At 45.5% G+C, this 14236-nt stretch overlaps 1 protein-coding gene across 1 annotated transcript in view; it reads left to right on the top strand.

Moving 5' to 3' along the window:
• The window catches only part of TGM3 (transglutaminase 3), a 38187-nt gene extending 24256 nt beyond the window's left edge, over nucleotides 1-13931 (top strand). Inside the window, 7 exon segments of the mRNA XM_074293608.1 lie at nucleotides 2815-2918; nucleotides 4649-4891; nucleotides 8502-8810; nucleotides 10609-10766; nucleotides 12308-12441; nucleotides 13523-13613; nucleotides 13615-13931. Coding sequence (XP_074149709.1) covers nucleotides 2815-2918; nucleotides 4649-4891; nucleotides 8502-8810; nucleotides 10609-10766; nucleotides 12308-12441; nucleotides 13523-13613; nucleotides 13615-13671 — 1096 coding nt within the window. The 3' untranslated portion in view covers nucleotides 13672-13931.
• Nucleotides 13932-14236: the final 305 nt, after the last annotated feature.

Genomic DNA, 14236 nt, shown 5'->3' with positions numbered 1-14236 from the left:
GATGACTGGGAGAAGCAGTAAGTGCGCCAGTCACGTCATGCGATGTCCTGTAGGATGCTGAACCACCTAATACCGGGGAGGAGAGAAGGGGCAGAAAGGAGCTTTGTTAGGTATCCTCATGCTTTACCTCAGACTCACCCAGGCACCTCTGACCCATCAGCCAGCCACCGCGGCCTTGTTCTCTCCCTAGCTTTATGCCTTCCCCTGGAATTTCTTAAAGTCCTGCTTCCCAGAGAACCCATTTCTGGGTGTCTATCTGTCCCGTCGAGACTATAGACTTGAGAGAGATTTTCCTCCTGCGGACAGAATGCTGTTTGATACTTTTTCAGGAAGAGAAAATTGGTCCGTGATCTTTGAGACCTTTAGTTGATTTGTGAGATCATCGATTATAAAATACTGACTGGCAAACCCTCAGAACACTGACTATCAGATCTGGAAAGGACCGTAGATTATTGCGGTTGTCTTTCCATTTCATTTGTTGTACAGATAAAGAAAGTAAGGTCCAAAGAAATGAAGTGGCTTGCTTATTATAACAGAAAAAAAAAAAAAAAAAAAAAAAAAAAAGAAAGGGTGTGTTCTATACCTTCTAGCCTGGAATTATGGAAATTTATCTACTCTAACTTTGCCTACAAACTTTCCCCACTAATGTTCTCCACCCCCTGATACTATTGTTACTATTTCCATAGTCACAGAACCTGTGAGACAGGAATTGCTTTCTGAGAGAAGAATTTACGTTCGGGAGCCAGTCTGTTATAATAATGAAATATGGAACTGAGAAATGGGGTCTGAGCGAGCTGTGTGATGTTGGACAAGCAACCGCACCTCTCTAAGTCTTGATTATAAGTCTTGATGGCCCCGAGATCATTTTCAGCTCTAACACTTTATGGTCTAACATTTATGCCAGGTTTTTTCCCTCATATTTTGTGTTCTTGGGTTCCTTCCAGTTCTAGTTTCTGTGAATTCTTTGAGCTCAAAGGAGCAAGGTATATGCTAAGAACAGTCTAAGTTCTCAGACCTCACAAGACTTTTCCTGATCCCATGAAGGTTCCCTCAAACAACTTTGTATTTACTTACTTGTATGTTATTCTCCCAGCGGATGTAAGTTGTAGAAGGGCGAAGACTAGTTTTATTTGTAACACCTAGCAAAGCATAGTAAATGCTTTAAAAATGCTTATTGATTGAAGACCCTTACAGATAAATATTCCTTTGGAAACATAGCTTCTTCCCAAGGGCTTGATCTCAACTCTCAGCCTAGAAGCTAGGCTCTACTTCAATTCAATAAACATTTAAGATTGTCTACCTTGTGCACAGAACTATTGTAGACAAAGGCAAAAAGAAAAAAAAAATTACTCGTCCTTGTGGATCTTGCCTTCCATTATGGAGTTGCACAGATAAATACAAAACAATTTCTTGAGGAGAAGGTATGAATAGGGGATGGGGGATGGGAGGATTTGAAGAAGTTTTAAGAACAGTTTCTAAGAACACTCTCCCTCCAGTGTAGAACAGTTCATTTGTAAGTATTCAACTTGCAGAATGTAATAAAGGTCTCTTGGCCCTAGCTAGTCCCACAGGTAGGAGGAATTTCTAATACCAGATTCTGAGGGTTGATTGAATGCAGGGGCTAGATTTGGATTGTGGGGAAAAACATTTACCTAGGATAAAACATTTAATTTAATTCATTTAATTTTTTACCTCAGTTTCCTCATCTGGAAAAGGTAGAAGTTATACTAGATCAGGGCTTCTTAAACTTTTTCCACTCACAACCCCTTTTCCATAGCCACAGAATCTGTAAAACAGAAATTGCTTATGACCCCGGGCACAAAGGTATATAAAATAGGTGTACAATCAGTACATTTACTGAAAATAAATCATAATTCTGTGACCCCTCACATTCGGTTATGAGACTCCATATGGGGTTGCAACCCACAGTTTAAGAAGCTTTGGACAAAAAGGATTCTGAGGTCCTTCCAGATCTGTGATTCTGTGATCAAGTCTAACCTCCTCCAAGAAGCCTTCCCTGACCTTCCCAAGCCAAAGGGCTTTCTCCCTTCCCTAAACCCCTGTGACCCTTGTTGTCTTAGACAGAGTTGATATATAGTCTCTTGGATTATCTAGTTATTTTTGGTCATCCCTATTTTCTCTATTAAAAGTCATCATTTCTGCTAATAAGAGTAGTTACTTAACATTTGTATAGCACTTTCAAAAGTGATTTCATACCCATTAATTCAGCTAGTCCTCACAACATTATCTGCATTTTAGAGATGAAAAAACTGAGACTCAGAAAAGGAAAGCCAAGTTACCCAAAATCACAAAGATAGTAAGTGAAGGAGGCAGAAATTGAACCTTTCGTCTAAGTCTAGTGTTCTTTGCACAAGATCAAACTCCCTGGAGACAGGGGTTCTATATCTTTGTCCTTCAACCACGCAGAGGTTAGGGCTTTGTGTAAAGCTTGGTGAAGGTTGGTTGATTGAATAAAATTATTCTCCATTCCAGATGTGGGAGCAGAGCAGAGTACTGGAAGGCTCCACATCAGCTCAAGGTCTTTTTAACTCCAGAACTTACTGCAGCAGAATCACAGACTCTCAGGGGTGCTTCACAGGCTATCTGGTTTATAACCCATCCTTGAAAGCCCCTCAAGACATCAGAGTTTCTTTGTGTCCCGGGAGAAATATCTCTTTTTCAAGTTTGTGTGATAAATAACTTCTGTTGAAATAGTTCTACTGCAACACCTCTTTTCTCTATCGGTAAAACAAGAGGATTATGTTAATTGACCTGACCCTAACGATCTAAATTAATTATGATTCGGTTATTCAGGAATTTCCATGTCTGGAATGAAGCCTGGTTTGTTCGAATTGACTTGAGTTCACAATATAGTGGATGGCAAGTGTTGGATGCAACTCCACAGGAGAGAAGTCAAGGTAAACTAGTGAGATTAAGTTGGTCTGATTTTTTCCTTGGTTCTTGAATAGCTTGTGGATTAGCTAAATTTTTATTTCATTGAGAAATGGGAGGATGGTACAAACAATACCAAAGTTATTTCAATTTGCCTTTGAGATTATATTTTCCCTAGCAAATTTATCCCCATTTTTCTCTTTAGTTTTGCCTCATAATAAAATGGCTTTGCATTCTCTGACTGCATATCACTTAAAAACAGGGAAGATAGCTGCTCCATGGGGCAGTGGAGAGAGCACCAGCCCTGAAGTCAGGAGGACCCGAGTTCAAATTTGACCTCAGACACTTAACGCTTCCTAGCTGTGTGACCCTGGGCAAGTCGATTAACCCTAATTGCCTCAGCTAAAAAAAAAAAAAAAGCTGTTCCACACCATACTACAGGTATCAGGAAGCCACCCTAGGATTTAACATCTGCCAGGAAGAAATTTCCTAAAACACTGCTTTCAATGTCATTCCCTGCCCAAAAATTTTCACAGATTCCCTACTTTCTTCAGGGTGAAATCTTAACTTCATAATCCAGCCTCAGTGCCTATATCCCAACTTTATCTCCCATTTCTGACAAGCTTAGATCCTCTGTTCCAGCATGACCATCAGGCCATCCCAGATACAAGGCTGCCTTGTGTTCCTCTGTTTCCACCTCTTTTCTTAGTGTCTGCAATGTCCCTACTCTTCTTTGTGAATCTAGATTTTTACCCATTTTAAGGCTCTGCTCAAGTCTTTGGCATGAAGCCTACACCAACTGCTGCTGCCCTCACTGATCTCTCCTTCCCATTTTTGAACTCAAGTTCATAAAATTTTATCCTTAGAAAGGAATTCATTGGTTAACAGTCCAACCATATCTATAACAGTTCTGATGACAGGTCATTCAGCCTTAACTTAAACACCTCTGGCAGTGGAAAAGTCAATACCTCCCAAAGCAGCTCATTCTTTGTCCTAACAGCTCTGGTTGTAAACAAGTTACTCTATATAGATTCAAATAATTCTTAATTTTTTAAACCATTCATAATTTCTCATTGTGACATAGAAGTCATTCTCTCTTCATCAAATTCTAAGACTGAGAATTGGAAAAATATTTCTCAAGAGTTTGTTATATGTAGAACACCATGTTGGGGTTGAAGAACATACAAAATTTAGATCAGATGTGTTCTCTGTCCTGAATCTATTGATCCTCTGATAGTTTAACAAAAATGCTTCTAGCTTTATATTACAGCCTATCACATTGATCATTCTTTAATGCAGTCCTATAGGACTGCCTCCAAGCTCTGGTTATTTTTTGAGTAAGAATTGGGGCCTCTGCTCATCAAAGCAATGTAAAGATGGTCCTAGCAGGCCTCCCTTTGCCTCTGCTACAGCTCTGTAGCAAATCTCAGAACAAAGATCATGGCCCCGTCCCTGAGGAGCTCCCATTCTCAGTCTCACAATCCTGCAAAGCTTATGACAAGAATTCATTGACAGTACAGGCAGTACAATCTATCAGAGTGAGGAGCAATTTCTCTAAGATGAGGTGTTCAAGGAAAACTTTATGGAGGAGTAGGACTTGATCTGGTGCTTGAGGGTCAGCTAGGATTTGAACAGACAGAGGAGAAAAAAGGAAGCATATAGATGTGATTGGAGGGCCTTCTCAGAGTGGAGGGAATGGCACGGGTGGGGGATGTCTGGGCTGTATCTTTACGTTCTGTCTGACTCTGTGTCCTAGGAGTGTTCCAGTGTGGTCCTGCTTCTGTCATTGCCGTCCGGCAGGGTGATGTGAACCTGGACTTTGATATGCCCTTTGTGTTTTCCGAAGTGAATGCTGACCAGATCACTTGGATTATTGGCCCTGATAACAGCAAAAAGCAAACTTCCTCCAAAACCAGCTCTGTGGGCAGATTCATCAGCACAAAGGCCGTGGGCAGCAATTCCCGCATGGATGTCACAGACAAATACAAATATCCTGAAGGTGAGGGCTCTGGGCCAGACACAGGGGCCTTTATGCCCAGGAAGATGGCCATCCATCTCATGCCTTGTTTCTGAACTGGCAGACTCCCTCTTTCCCATTCATTCATTCAGTAAATGTAAATAAGTATCTCCCAGTGTTTGATGTCCTAAAGCACAGAGAGATGAATAAGGCATGGTCTTTGTCCTCATCAAGCTTACTGACTAGTGGAAGCAGAAGCCATGTCTGCAACTGATTCTCTAAGGGAGTATGAAATCAGTATCAGCAAGCCATAAAGTATCCTGCAGCAATCAGGAGATCAGGAAAGCCTTCAGGGAAGAGATGGTCTTGAAAGATAAGCAGGATTTTAAATGGCAAAGATGAGACTTTCTGACAGAGATCAATGGGAGCAAAAGCACCCAGGCTTTGTTAAGAAGGGGAGAACTTTCCACACTGATGGTTTGTAATAATGGACAGAAAAGCTGACTAAAGTCAGGTGGTAGATGCTCTCAAGTTCCAAAATTATGTTTGGGCTATTTAGTTTTCAGTAGTGAAGTGACATGATCTGAACAACCTCAGAAAAAAAAGGGCTTGTCTCTACAGAAAGCAGGGATGTCTGCAAGCACCAATCCCTGAGAAGGAAGCCAAGTGATGGTGTAATGAAGGAAAGCAAAAATAGTAGGGGAGAAAAATGAGAGCCATTCAGACTGTGACTGTCTCCCAAAGATAGCAGTGGCCATGTTTGGGTGCCCTGATCATTGTGTCTAACAGAGAGCTCTGTCCCCAGCACACCTTAAAAAAGACCCCACAACTAGGGGAGTTATAGCATTGGCTCACAAAATGGCACCAGTAATAATCCATGTAGAATTCTAGACTCCAATCTGTGTCAGAGCAGGGAGGAATCTTAAAGCAGAGAATGGGAAGTAGTCCTTAACAAACAGAACATCTGAGGACCTTAGAGTCTAGAACAAAAAATCCCATTGCTAGGAGATACCTTAGACTATAGAATCTAAAAATGTAGCTGAAAATATAGATCACAGAATGTCAGAACTAAAGGAGAACACAGAATAGATTTCAGCACATGGAATATATAATGTTCAGCTTGAAAGGAACCTTGCAGATGGACTCTAGCCCAAATCTCACATTCCACAGATGGGAAAACTGAGGTCCAGAGAGGTAGGGAATTGCCCCAAATCACTCAGTTTATTAGTAGGAAAGCCAGAATTAGATACCCAGGCTTATGTTCTTTATTAACCCTTTTTATTTTTCTTTCCCTTGTTTCTCTAGATTTTTTCTTCCTCTTCCATTCATTTCTACTCCCTCTCCTTCTTCCCTTTCTGAGACTGCTTTGGGCCTATCCACAACCCCTGCCAGCGTAATTTGTCCCTACAGGTAATGCCCAAAGCTTCCTGTTTGCTTAGCTCTGATTCAGAGGACTAAGCCCAGCGGTTTTCATTCTGCTTCTGTCCTGCCCAACTCCAGATAGCTTCCTGTCTTGTACAATTGCTCATACCCCTAACACACAGTAATGTGAAATACAGACAAGAGAGTGTAGAAAAAGAACAGGAGGCTGCTCGTCAGGTGGCCTGGGATCTAGTGCTGGCTTTGCCATCAATGCCTGACTTTAGATAAATCCCCTCTCTCCAAACCTCAGTTTCCTCACCTATAAAATGAGAGGGTTAAAGTACATGGCCCATAAGGTCCCTTTCAGAGGTAATATCATCTGTTGTAACATCCCTTCCAGCTCTGATATTCTCTATATTTTATGTAGGAAATAGTCCCGGGCAAAATTAGTGCCAGGAGAAAGATTCTTTTGCATATCGACACTGCCGTCTCTCTCCCCAGCAACATATCCAACCATGTCAGCTTTACGTCACCATTCTATAATGATCTATAACCAAGTAGAGTCTGTCTCCAAGCCCAAAGTCACAAGGAGCTTCCCTCTGCAAGGCCCAAAGAAAACAGAAGGAAAATAGACCTCAGTAAATAAATGTCCCGTGCATCCTAAGGAGGTAGACTTGAGAGTGTGACCCATTCCAAGCTAATATCATGTTATTGCAGAAAGTCTAAGAATGCAAAATGAAACAAACTAGAAACAAACAAAAAAAACTTTTAAAAATAGACCACAATTTATTCTAACAAGCATTTTATAAAGTGTAGTTACAAAGGGAAGCATTTGTAGATAAGTTTTCATAGAGAGTATCTTATTTTTGCCTCACAAGAGCCCTCTGATGTAGAAGGTAAGGAAGGTATCCCATTTAAATGGGAATGGGAAAACTGAAATTCAGCAATGTAAAATGACTTACCCAGGATCACACCAAGTGTGATTTCAATGACAGATCTAGAACCTGGGCTGTTGATCCACTGTTTTCCCCCTCCTGAATCCATGCTACTATTTTAAGGGGGAGAATGACCCATGGCATCCAGGTGATCTAAGCTGGGTTTTGGACTCTGTTCCAGCCTATGTATGAAATTAAGCCGAGTCATTTGACCAGTCAGCCTCAATTTCCTAACCTAATGACGCTAAAGGAGTAGCTCATAAAAATAGTTGCTAAGCATTTTGCATAACAGAAATGCTAAAGCCTGAAAACAGGACTAGGAAGTCCAAATCCTTGGGCAAACCCCAGCAGCTGACCTACATAGCCCCAGCCCCACTGGGAGCCCCTTTCCGCAGATAGCTTGGGCACAAAAATACAGTTACCAGCAAAGTTCTTGGCCCCAGGTGTTCAGCCTGCCTCTCAGCTACAGGATGGGAGGAAGCCAAGAGAAACCAGCGCCGCTAGGACCGGGATGTTCTGGTAATCTGACTGATTCTTCTTCTACTTTAAAGCTAAACTTTCCTGGGGCCAATTTGGGAGGAGATTAAGGGCAGGGCCAATAATTCCATCCTCCTTTCTTTCCATCCAGATGCCTTATTTTGTAAGAAATGTAAGGGATTGGGGCTTTACATTAGTTCACAGTCACTAACAATTATGACCTAAAATAGAGGCTGTTAGAGCTGGAGCTTAGAACATAGAATGGCATGTCTGGAAATGCCCTAAGATCCTAAGATCTCGGGATCTTAAGAATCCTTAAGAATAGCATCTGTTTTGTATCAGGGTTTGTACCTCTAGTGCCTGGCCCAGTAGTGGTGCCCTGTGTTAGTTACTTCATAAATGTTGGTGGAACTGAAATAAGTCAAACTTAGAATCTCTTTTTTTATTTGTTTATTTTTTTATTACAGCTTTTTATTTTTAAAACATATGCATGGATCCTTGCAAAACCTTGTGTTCCAAATTTTTCCCTTTTTCTCCCACTCCTTCCCCTAGTGGCAAGTAATCCAATATATATTAAACGTTAAAAAAAATATAATTAAATCCAACATATGTATATATTTATACAATTATCTTTCTGCACAAGAAAAGTAAACTTAGAATCTTAAAGTTGAAAGGAACCTATGTAGAAAGTATCCAGGAGACCGATTTGCTCATTTTACAGGCAAGGATACTGAGATTTAATGAAGGAAAGCAATTTACCTAAAGTCACCGAACAAGTCAATAGCAAAGGCAAAACGACCCCAAACTCTCACAGTGTGGTGCGCTTGCCTCCAGACACTTAAGGCTCCTCCAACACCTGTCCCTGCCCCTTTGCACAGGTTCCAAAGAGGAGAGGGAGATATTCAACAAAGCTCTGCAGAAAATGAAGCCCACTTCTACTTTCGGGGCCACAGCTGCGGGGGGAGAGAACCCAGAAGAGAGGCCACCCTCCATCTCTGGGAAGTTCAAGGTCAATGGCACCCTGGAAGTGGGGAAAGAGGTCAACCTGGTTCTGCAGCTCAAAAACCAGAGTGACGACTGGAAGACTGTCACGGTGAATATGACGGCCTGGACGATTGTCTACAACGGGACTCTGGTACATGAGGTGTGGAAGGACTCCATCACCGCCTCTCTGGACCCCAAAGAAGGTAACCGGTGGGCTCTTTCCTTAATGTTCTCTCTTCCACTACCGTTTACTGCGGGTTCAGCCTTACAAGGAAGGTAGACACTGCAGAGATTCTTGCCCTCCCTCCCCCCAGGGGCCACACCGAGGGACACTAGCTCAGGTAGTATTTCCTACCAGAAGGCGGGAGAGTTGTCCTCTCGGTGCAATAAAAGGTCCCCGTTTCTCTGATGTCTTTGACCTAGAAGGACGCCTGCTTAGTGAAGATTTATTGAGTGATTATTGTGGGAAGTGACAGCAATGCAGAGTTGTCTGTCCTTAATTCTCAGACCACTAAACTACGGACTATGACGTCAGGGGGCAAGTGAACTGGATTTAATTTCTGCGTCCCTGGCTTTCAGGCCCCATATTCTCTCCTCTCATCACCCCTGAGCAGCCTCCCAGAAAGGCTGCCTGGGCCCAGATTATAAACTTCTAAATGCCGGGTTGGGGACTTTGCACATAAGCAATGGGACGTTGCTTTTGAAATAACTGAATAATCTCCAGCGGGGAAGGGAGGTGCTTTAGGAAGTCTGCCTGGAAGACTAGAGGCAGGGGAGGGGGGTTGTTGCTGTAGTAATCTAGAACACCAGAGCTGAAAAGGACAATAGAGAGATCATCTCCTTCAGTTCTGTCAGCACACTCCGAGGCCCGCGGCAGTGGAGGCTCGCTGAGCCTCGAAGCCATGTCATTTTTCTCTTCATCCCTCTCAGGAACAGTCTGAATCTGGGGCTGCATGTCTGACATACCTAACCATGGGGTGCTGGGGCTCAGAGGGACAAGGGCCCGCCTGGTCCCCAGAGAAGTCAGACCATGGGAGAGGCCCCCAATATCTTTACCCTCCAACCAGGATGAGAGGAGGAGAAGGGAAAGAAAGAAACCTTAGTCCTCTCCTCCTCTGGGGGAAATGGAAATAAAGTATGATGTCAAGAGCATGGACACTCTAGTACCCTGGGTTTGAGGCCTGTCTCTACCATTAACTCAACCACAAGCAAATTATTTCTCTCTGAGTCTCAGTTTCCTCATCTATAAAATGGGAATAATAATCTCTGCTCTGCCTGCCTCCCGGGGTTGTTGTGACAATCAAACGCAGTAATGTATGAGAAGCACCCTGAGACCACAGAGTGATACGGGAACCTGCACCACTGGTATTTTCCAAGTGGATCAGTATGGATTAATCACATCCATTATCTTCCTGGATCCTCAGAAGGATCTGGCCCTGTGAAGTCCCCAGAATAGAATGCTCCAGAGTCCCCCCATAAAGGAGAAGGCTGGAGATATAGACCCTTACCCCCCATGCAGTTTGCAGGGAGACCAGTAGGCAGGTGGGAGGGTCTGGAGTCAGAGCTGGAACCGCCAGGCTGGCTCCGTGTCTCCTTGGCCGGCCACCGCAGAGTTCGCCCCGAATCTGAGATTCGCCATCCCCCCAGTTTCCTGTTTAACTCAAATGTAGATGTGGCTTCCACTACTTTCTGGCAAGTGAGGGTGGAAGGGGATTGTTGCTCACAGTCGGGCCCTCCAGACCCAGAAATCTTGGAGATCCCCCTCATGTAAATCTGGCCTCCTGGGGGTTGCTCACCTTTTCCAGGTGGCTGTCCCACCCTAATCCCAGGGCGGCTGTTAGTGCCAAGTGGCCCCTCAGAGCCCCCGGGAAGGAGGCACTTTTTTATCAGTGTTTGTGAGAGAAGTCCCCCTCATGCTGACCAGAAAGCACTTACCTGCTTCACACCCACCTCCTAAGCAACCACACTGTCCCACGCTCATTCTTGGAGTTCTCCTTCCAGAGGCGGAGTACCCACTGAGGCTCACGTACGCTCAGTATGAAAACTTCCTGACGGCGGACAATATGATCCGTATCACTGCCGTGTGCCAAGTTACGGATGAAGCCGAGGTCGTCGTGGAGAGAGATGTCATCCTGGACAACCCTGCCATCACCCTGGAGGTAGAAGGGTCCTCCTGCTGTGGGGGTGGGGAGAGCAAAGGACAAGACGCTGAGTGGGGGGCCAGGGCGAGGGGACCCTCACCCATGCACTCATTACTTTGGAATTAGCGCAGCCGTAACTGGAGTCATACCCTGAGGCTGCTGAGAGCCCTTCCCCAAACCCCTCCGTTCTTCCAGAGAAGACCCTTCCCAAATGGACTCAGAGCGGGGGAATTTGGTGAAGACATAACTACTGCCAGGCCCAGGAGCCTCAGCCAGAGATTTGTAGCACTCTCTCTCACAGTCACCCAGCCCTTTTGCTTTTCCCTTTTCCTATGTCCCGATATTTACCAACTTTTTTGGTTTAAGACACATCTGTGAACTTGCCAGGTCACTCTGGGACATACCCAGGGAGGAAGCCAGGACAGCACAACCAGGGAAGTTCAGGCTCCTCCTAGCTTTTCAGGAGCTTGCTCTCTTCTTGCTGCTCATCCTCCTGCCCAAGGCCTGCTAGTGCCCCGTCTCTCAGGCGCTGAGCACGTGGAGGCCTGCTGACCCACAAGGGGCTCTGGGGTGGTCTCCTCTCCAAGTCCAGTCTTGGGCTGAGTCCTCGTCCTGCTGAGGATTCTCCGGCTTGAGCTGAGCTTTCCCCTCCAAGGACCTCAGCCTTTCTCCCCGGCCTGTGTATCGCGCTTACAGCAGAGAGAGATGCTAGCATGGCAGCACTGAGCAGGTCACAGGACCGGGTCTCAAATCCAGTTCTGCTCCACACTTCCGGTGTGACAAGTCACCATCTCCCGGGGCTTCGGTCTCATCCCCTGTAAAATGAGGGGGTCTTAACTAGATCTCTGATGCTCTGAGCCTGGGTCCCCCGCTGTCAAGTGAAGCGCTTGGGCCAGAGGCCTCCCAGCTCAAACGTCCATAAAAACAGGAAGCTCTTCACACATATGTGGAGTTTACAATTTATAAATAAAATACACTCATTCTCTATTATTAAACACGTTATTAGTATGGATTAATCACACTCATTATCTTCTTGGATCCTTAGAAGGATCTGACTTTATGAGGTAACAAGACACGTCCTCCCCTTTACAAATGAATCTGAGATGAAGAGAAATGAGAACGCAGCACCCTCTGAAGGGTCACCTTCAGGCTGGGACTTCAAGCTCAAATAGAAATGAGACTATTAAATCATGCAAAGACCTGCAGGAGACTTAGAAATCTCATTTTAGCATTATGTTGTATTTTAAAGTTTATTTTATTAAATATTTCTCAATTATTATTAAATTATTCCCAATTACACATGAATGTGCTTGGGCAGCACTGATCTAGATGATCCCTATGAGGACTTTGGTTTTCTAAATTTCCATTTCTAAATCTGGGTGTCAGTGGCAGAGCTGGAATGAAAAGCCAGCTTTCCCGACTCCTTATTATTTCCCCACCCCTCCACTGTGTCTTGCATCATCCGCTCCCCACTGCGCTCTAGGTCAGGTATGGAGGAGCAGGTACTGGTCGGGCTGGGGAGGCCACGTCATGGTGTAATCTGCCTTTTTTCCCCACAGTTACTGGACCAGGCCAGAGTGCAGACCCCTGTAAGAGTGCGCGTTCGGTTTGCCAACCCCCTGGATGAACCAGTGAATAATTGTGTGCTCACGGTGGAAGGCAGCGGTCTCATGCGGGGCAATCTCAAGATTGAGTGAGTTTGGGGGCCTGGGTCTGGTGTGATTCTGGGAGCCGGCTGGACTGGGGGTCCCAGGGCCCAGAGACAATGGCGTCCTTAGGGTGAGACAAATCGGGGCCTGTGTTCTGCACCGCTTCTCCCATCTCCACCTGTCCCTGCCAGTTGCTATAGAGACCAAGGGGTTGCAGTCTGTGGGGCAAGGATGGGAGAGAGAGTCCGGAGGTAGCACCATGTGATGGGCCTTCACAGAGGCCTGAGGTTCTGGCACATAAACCAACGGAGAGTTTTCCATATCCCTGGGTCCCCTGACATCTGAGGCTTTGTTGCCAACTTGACCTGTGAATTAAGCTAATTACTTCTTTTTTTAGTTCTCAATTTCTTCCTCAGAAGAGTTTACCCCTATATGATATATATGCATTTATAAATAACACAATAATCTCCACAATATCTTTAAATTCCAAAATTCTACCACTAAATAGAGAACTTATGATCACCAGGCTCCCCGTGAGACAGGGATTATTGGGTTTGAGGGTGACCGAAGGAAGAGAACCTTGTAAAAGGTCACTTGAGGTGTGCTTCAGGCTCACTTTTGGTTTGGGGCCCTGGGGCAGAGCAAGGAGCTCACTACACAAGATTTCCTAACATTCCTGCAAGGAATCATGGTCCCAAGAAGCAGCGAGTTCCTCGTCGCTGAAGGGTTTGGAAAGTTGAGGAAATTCATGAGGGGGAGACAAGGTGACTTCCGAGGTAAGGGTGGGTGACTTGGGGCCGTCCCGGAGGCCCGCTCCTAATGGCCCTGTAGGGAAGTCAGCCAGAGTCACCAACTCCCTAAAGTTTTCCCGTTAGCTCCGGGAACTGGAAGCCTCAGAACTGGAAGGGCCCTCTCAGATCCCAAAGTCCAGAGGGAAAACCGAGGGAGGGGCCTGCAGATGCTCAGTGACTTGCCTAACTGAGGCCACACGGCCACAGTGGCGGAGCTAAGACCGGACAGGTCGCCCAGTTTCCCACAGCACTGCCTGTCCAGTGCTGTGTCCCGGGAGACTGAGATGACCGTTCTCTCCTCCCCTGATCACTTCTCGCTTCTCTCTTCCCTCAGCGTGCCATCCCTTCTCCCCAAGGAGCGCTCCAACTTCAAGTTCGAGATCACTCCCCTCAAGACCGGCACCAAGCAGCTGCTCATTGACTTCGTCCTGCAGCAAATTCCCAGCCATCAAGGCCTTCCTGTCTGTCGATGTTACCGAATGAGGAGCTCCCTGCTGCCCGCCCCCCCTCCCAGCCTTGGGAGCCTGGGGTCAAGGGCTTCTTGAAGCAGCCGCTGGGCTCAGCCAGGGCTGTCCAGCCTGGAAGCCCCAGGCTGCTCAAACCCCTTGTCAAGTCTCCTTCCTAACACACACACACACACACACACACACACACACACACACACACACACACACTCACACACACACACACACACACACACACACACACACACACACACACACCCCCTTTCTCCAAAACACACATTTGCAGCCTCTCCAGACACACACATCTTCTCATACACACGTGCATCTGCACAGACAGTCTCACATATACCCTCATATATGTGCACTCCTGTTCTCCAATACACATATATACACCCTTTCTCTGTCTCTCCTTCTCAACACACACACACCCCCCCGCATGTATCTGCAAAGGATGCACCCACGTCACTTTTGCACATTCCCCAGCAGGTAATTCCCCCCTCAAGCCAAAGCTGCCTCCTCTGCTTCTCCTGTAAGCCCCTCCTGTCTTGGATTTGCACTCTACTTGACCATTGAACTTTCAGAGT

This window comes from Sminthopsis crassicaudata, chromosome 2 (assembly GCF_048593235.1).
Source record: "Sminthopsis crassicaudata isolate SCR6 chromosome 2, ASM4859323v1, whole genome shotgun sequence".
NCBI lineage: Eukaryota > Metazoa > Chordata > Mammalia > Dasyuromorphia > Dasyuridae > Sminthopsis > Sminthopsis crassicaudata.
This window is presented reverse-complemented; position numbering and strand designations above follow the sequence as displayed.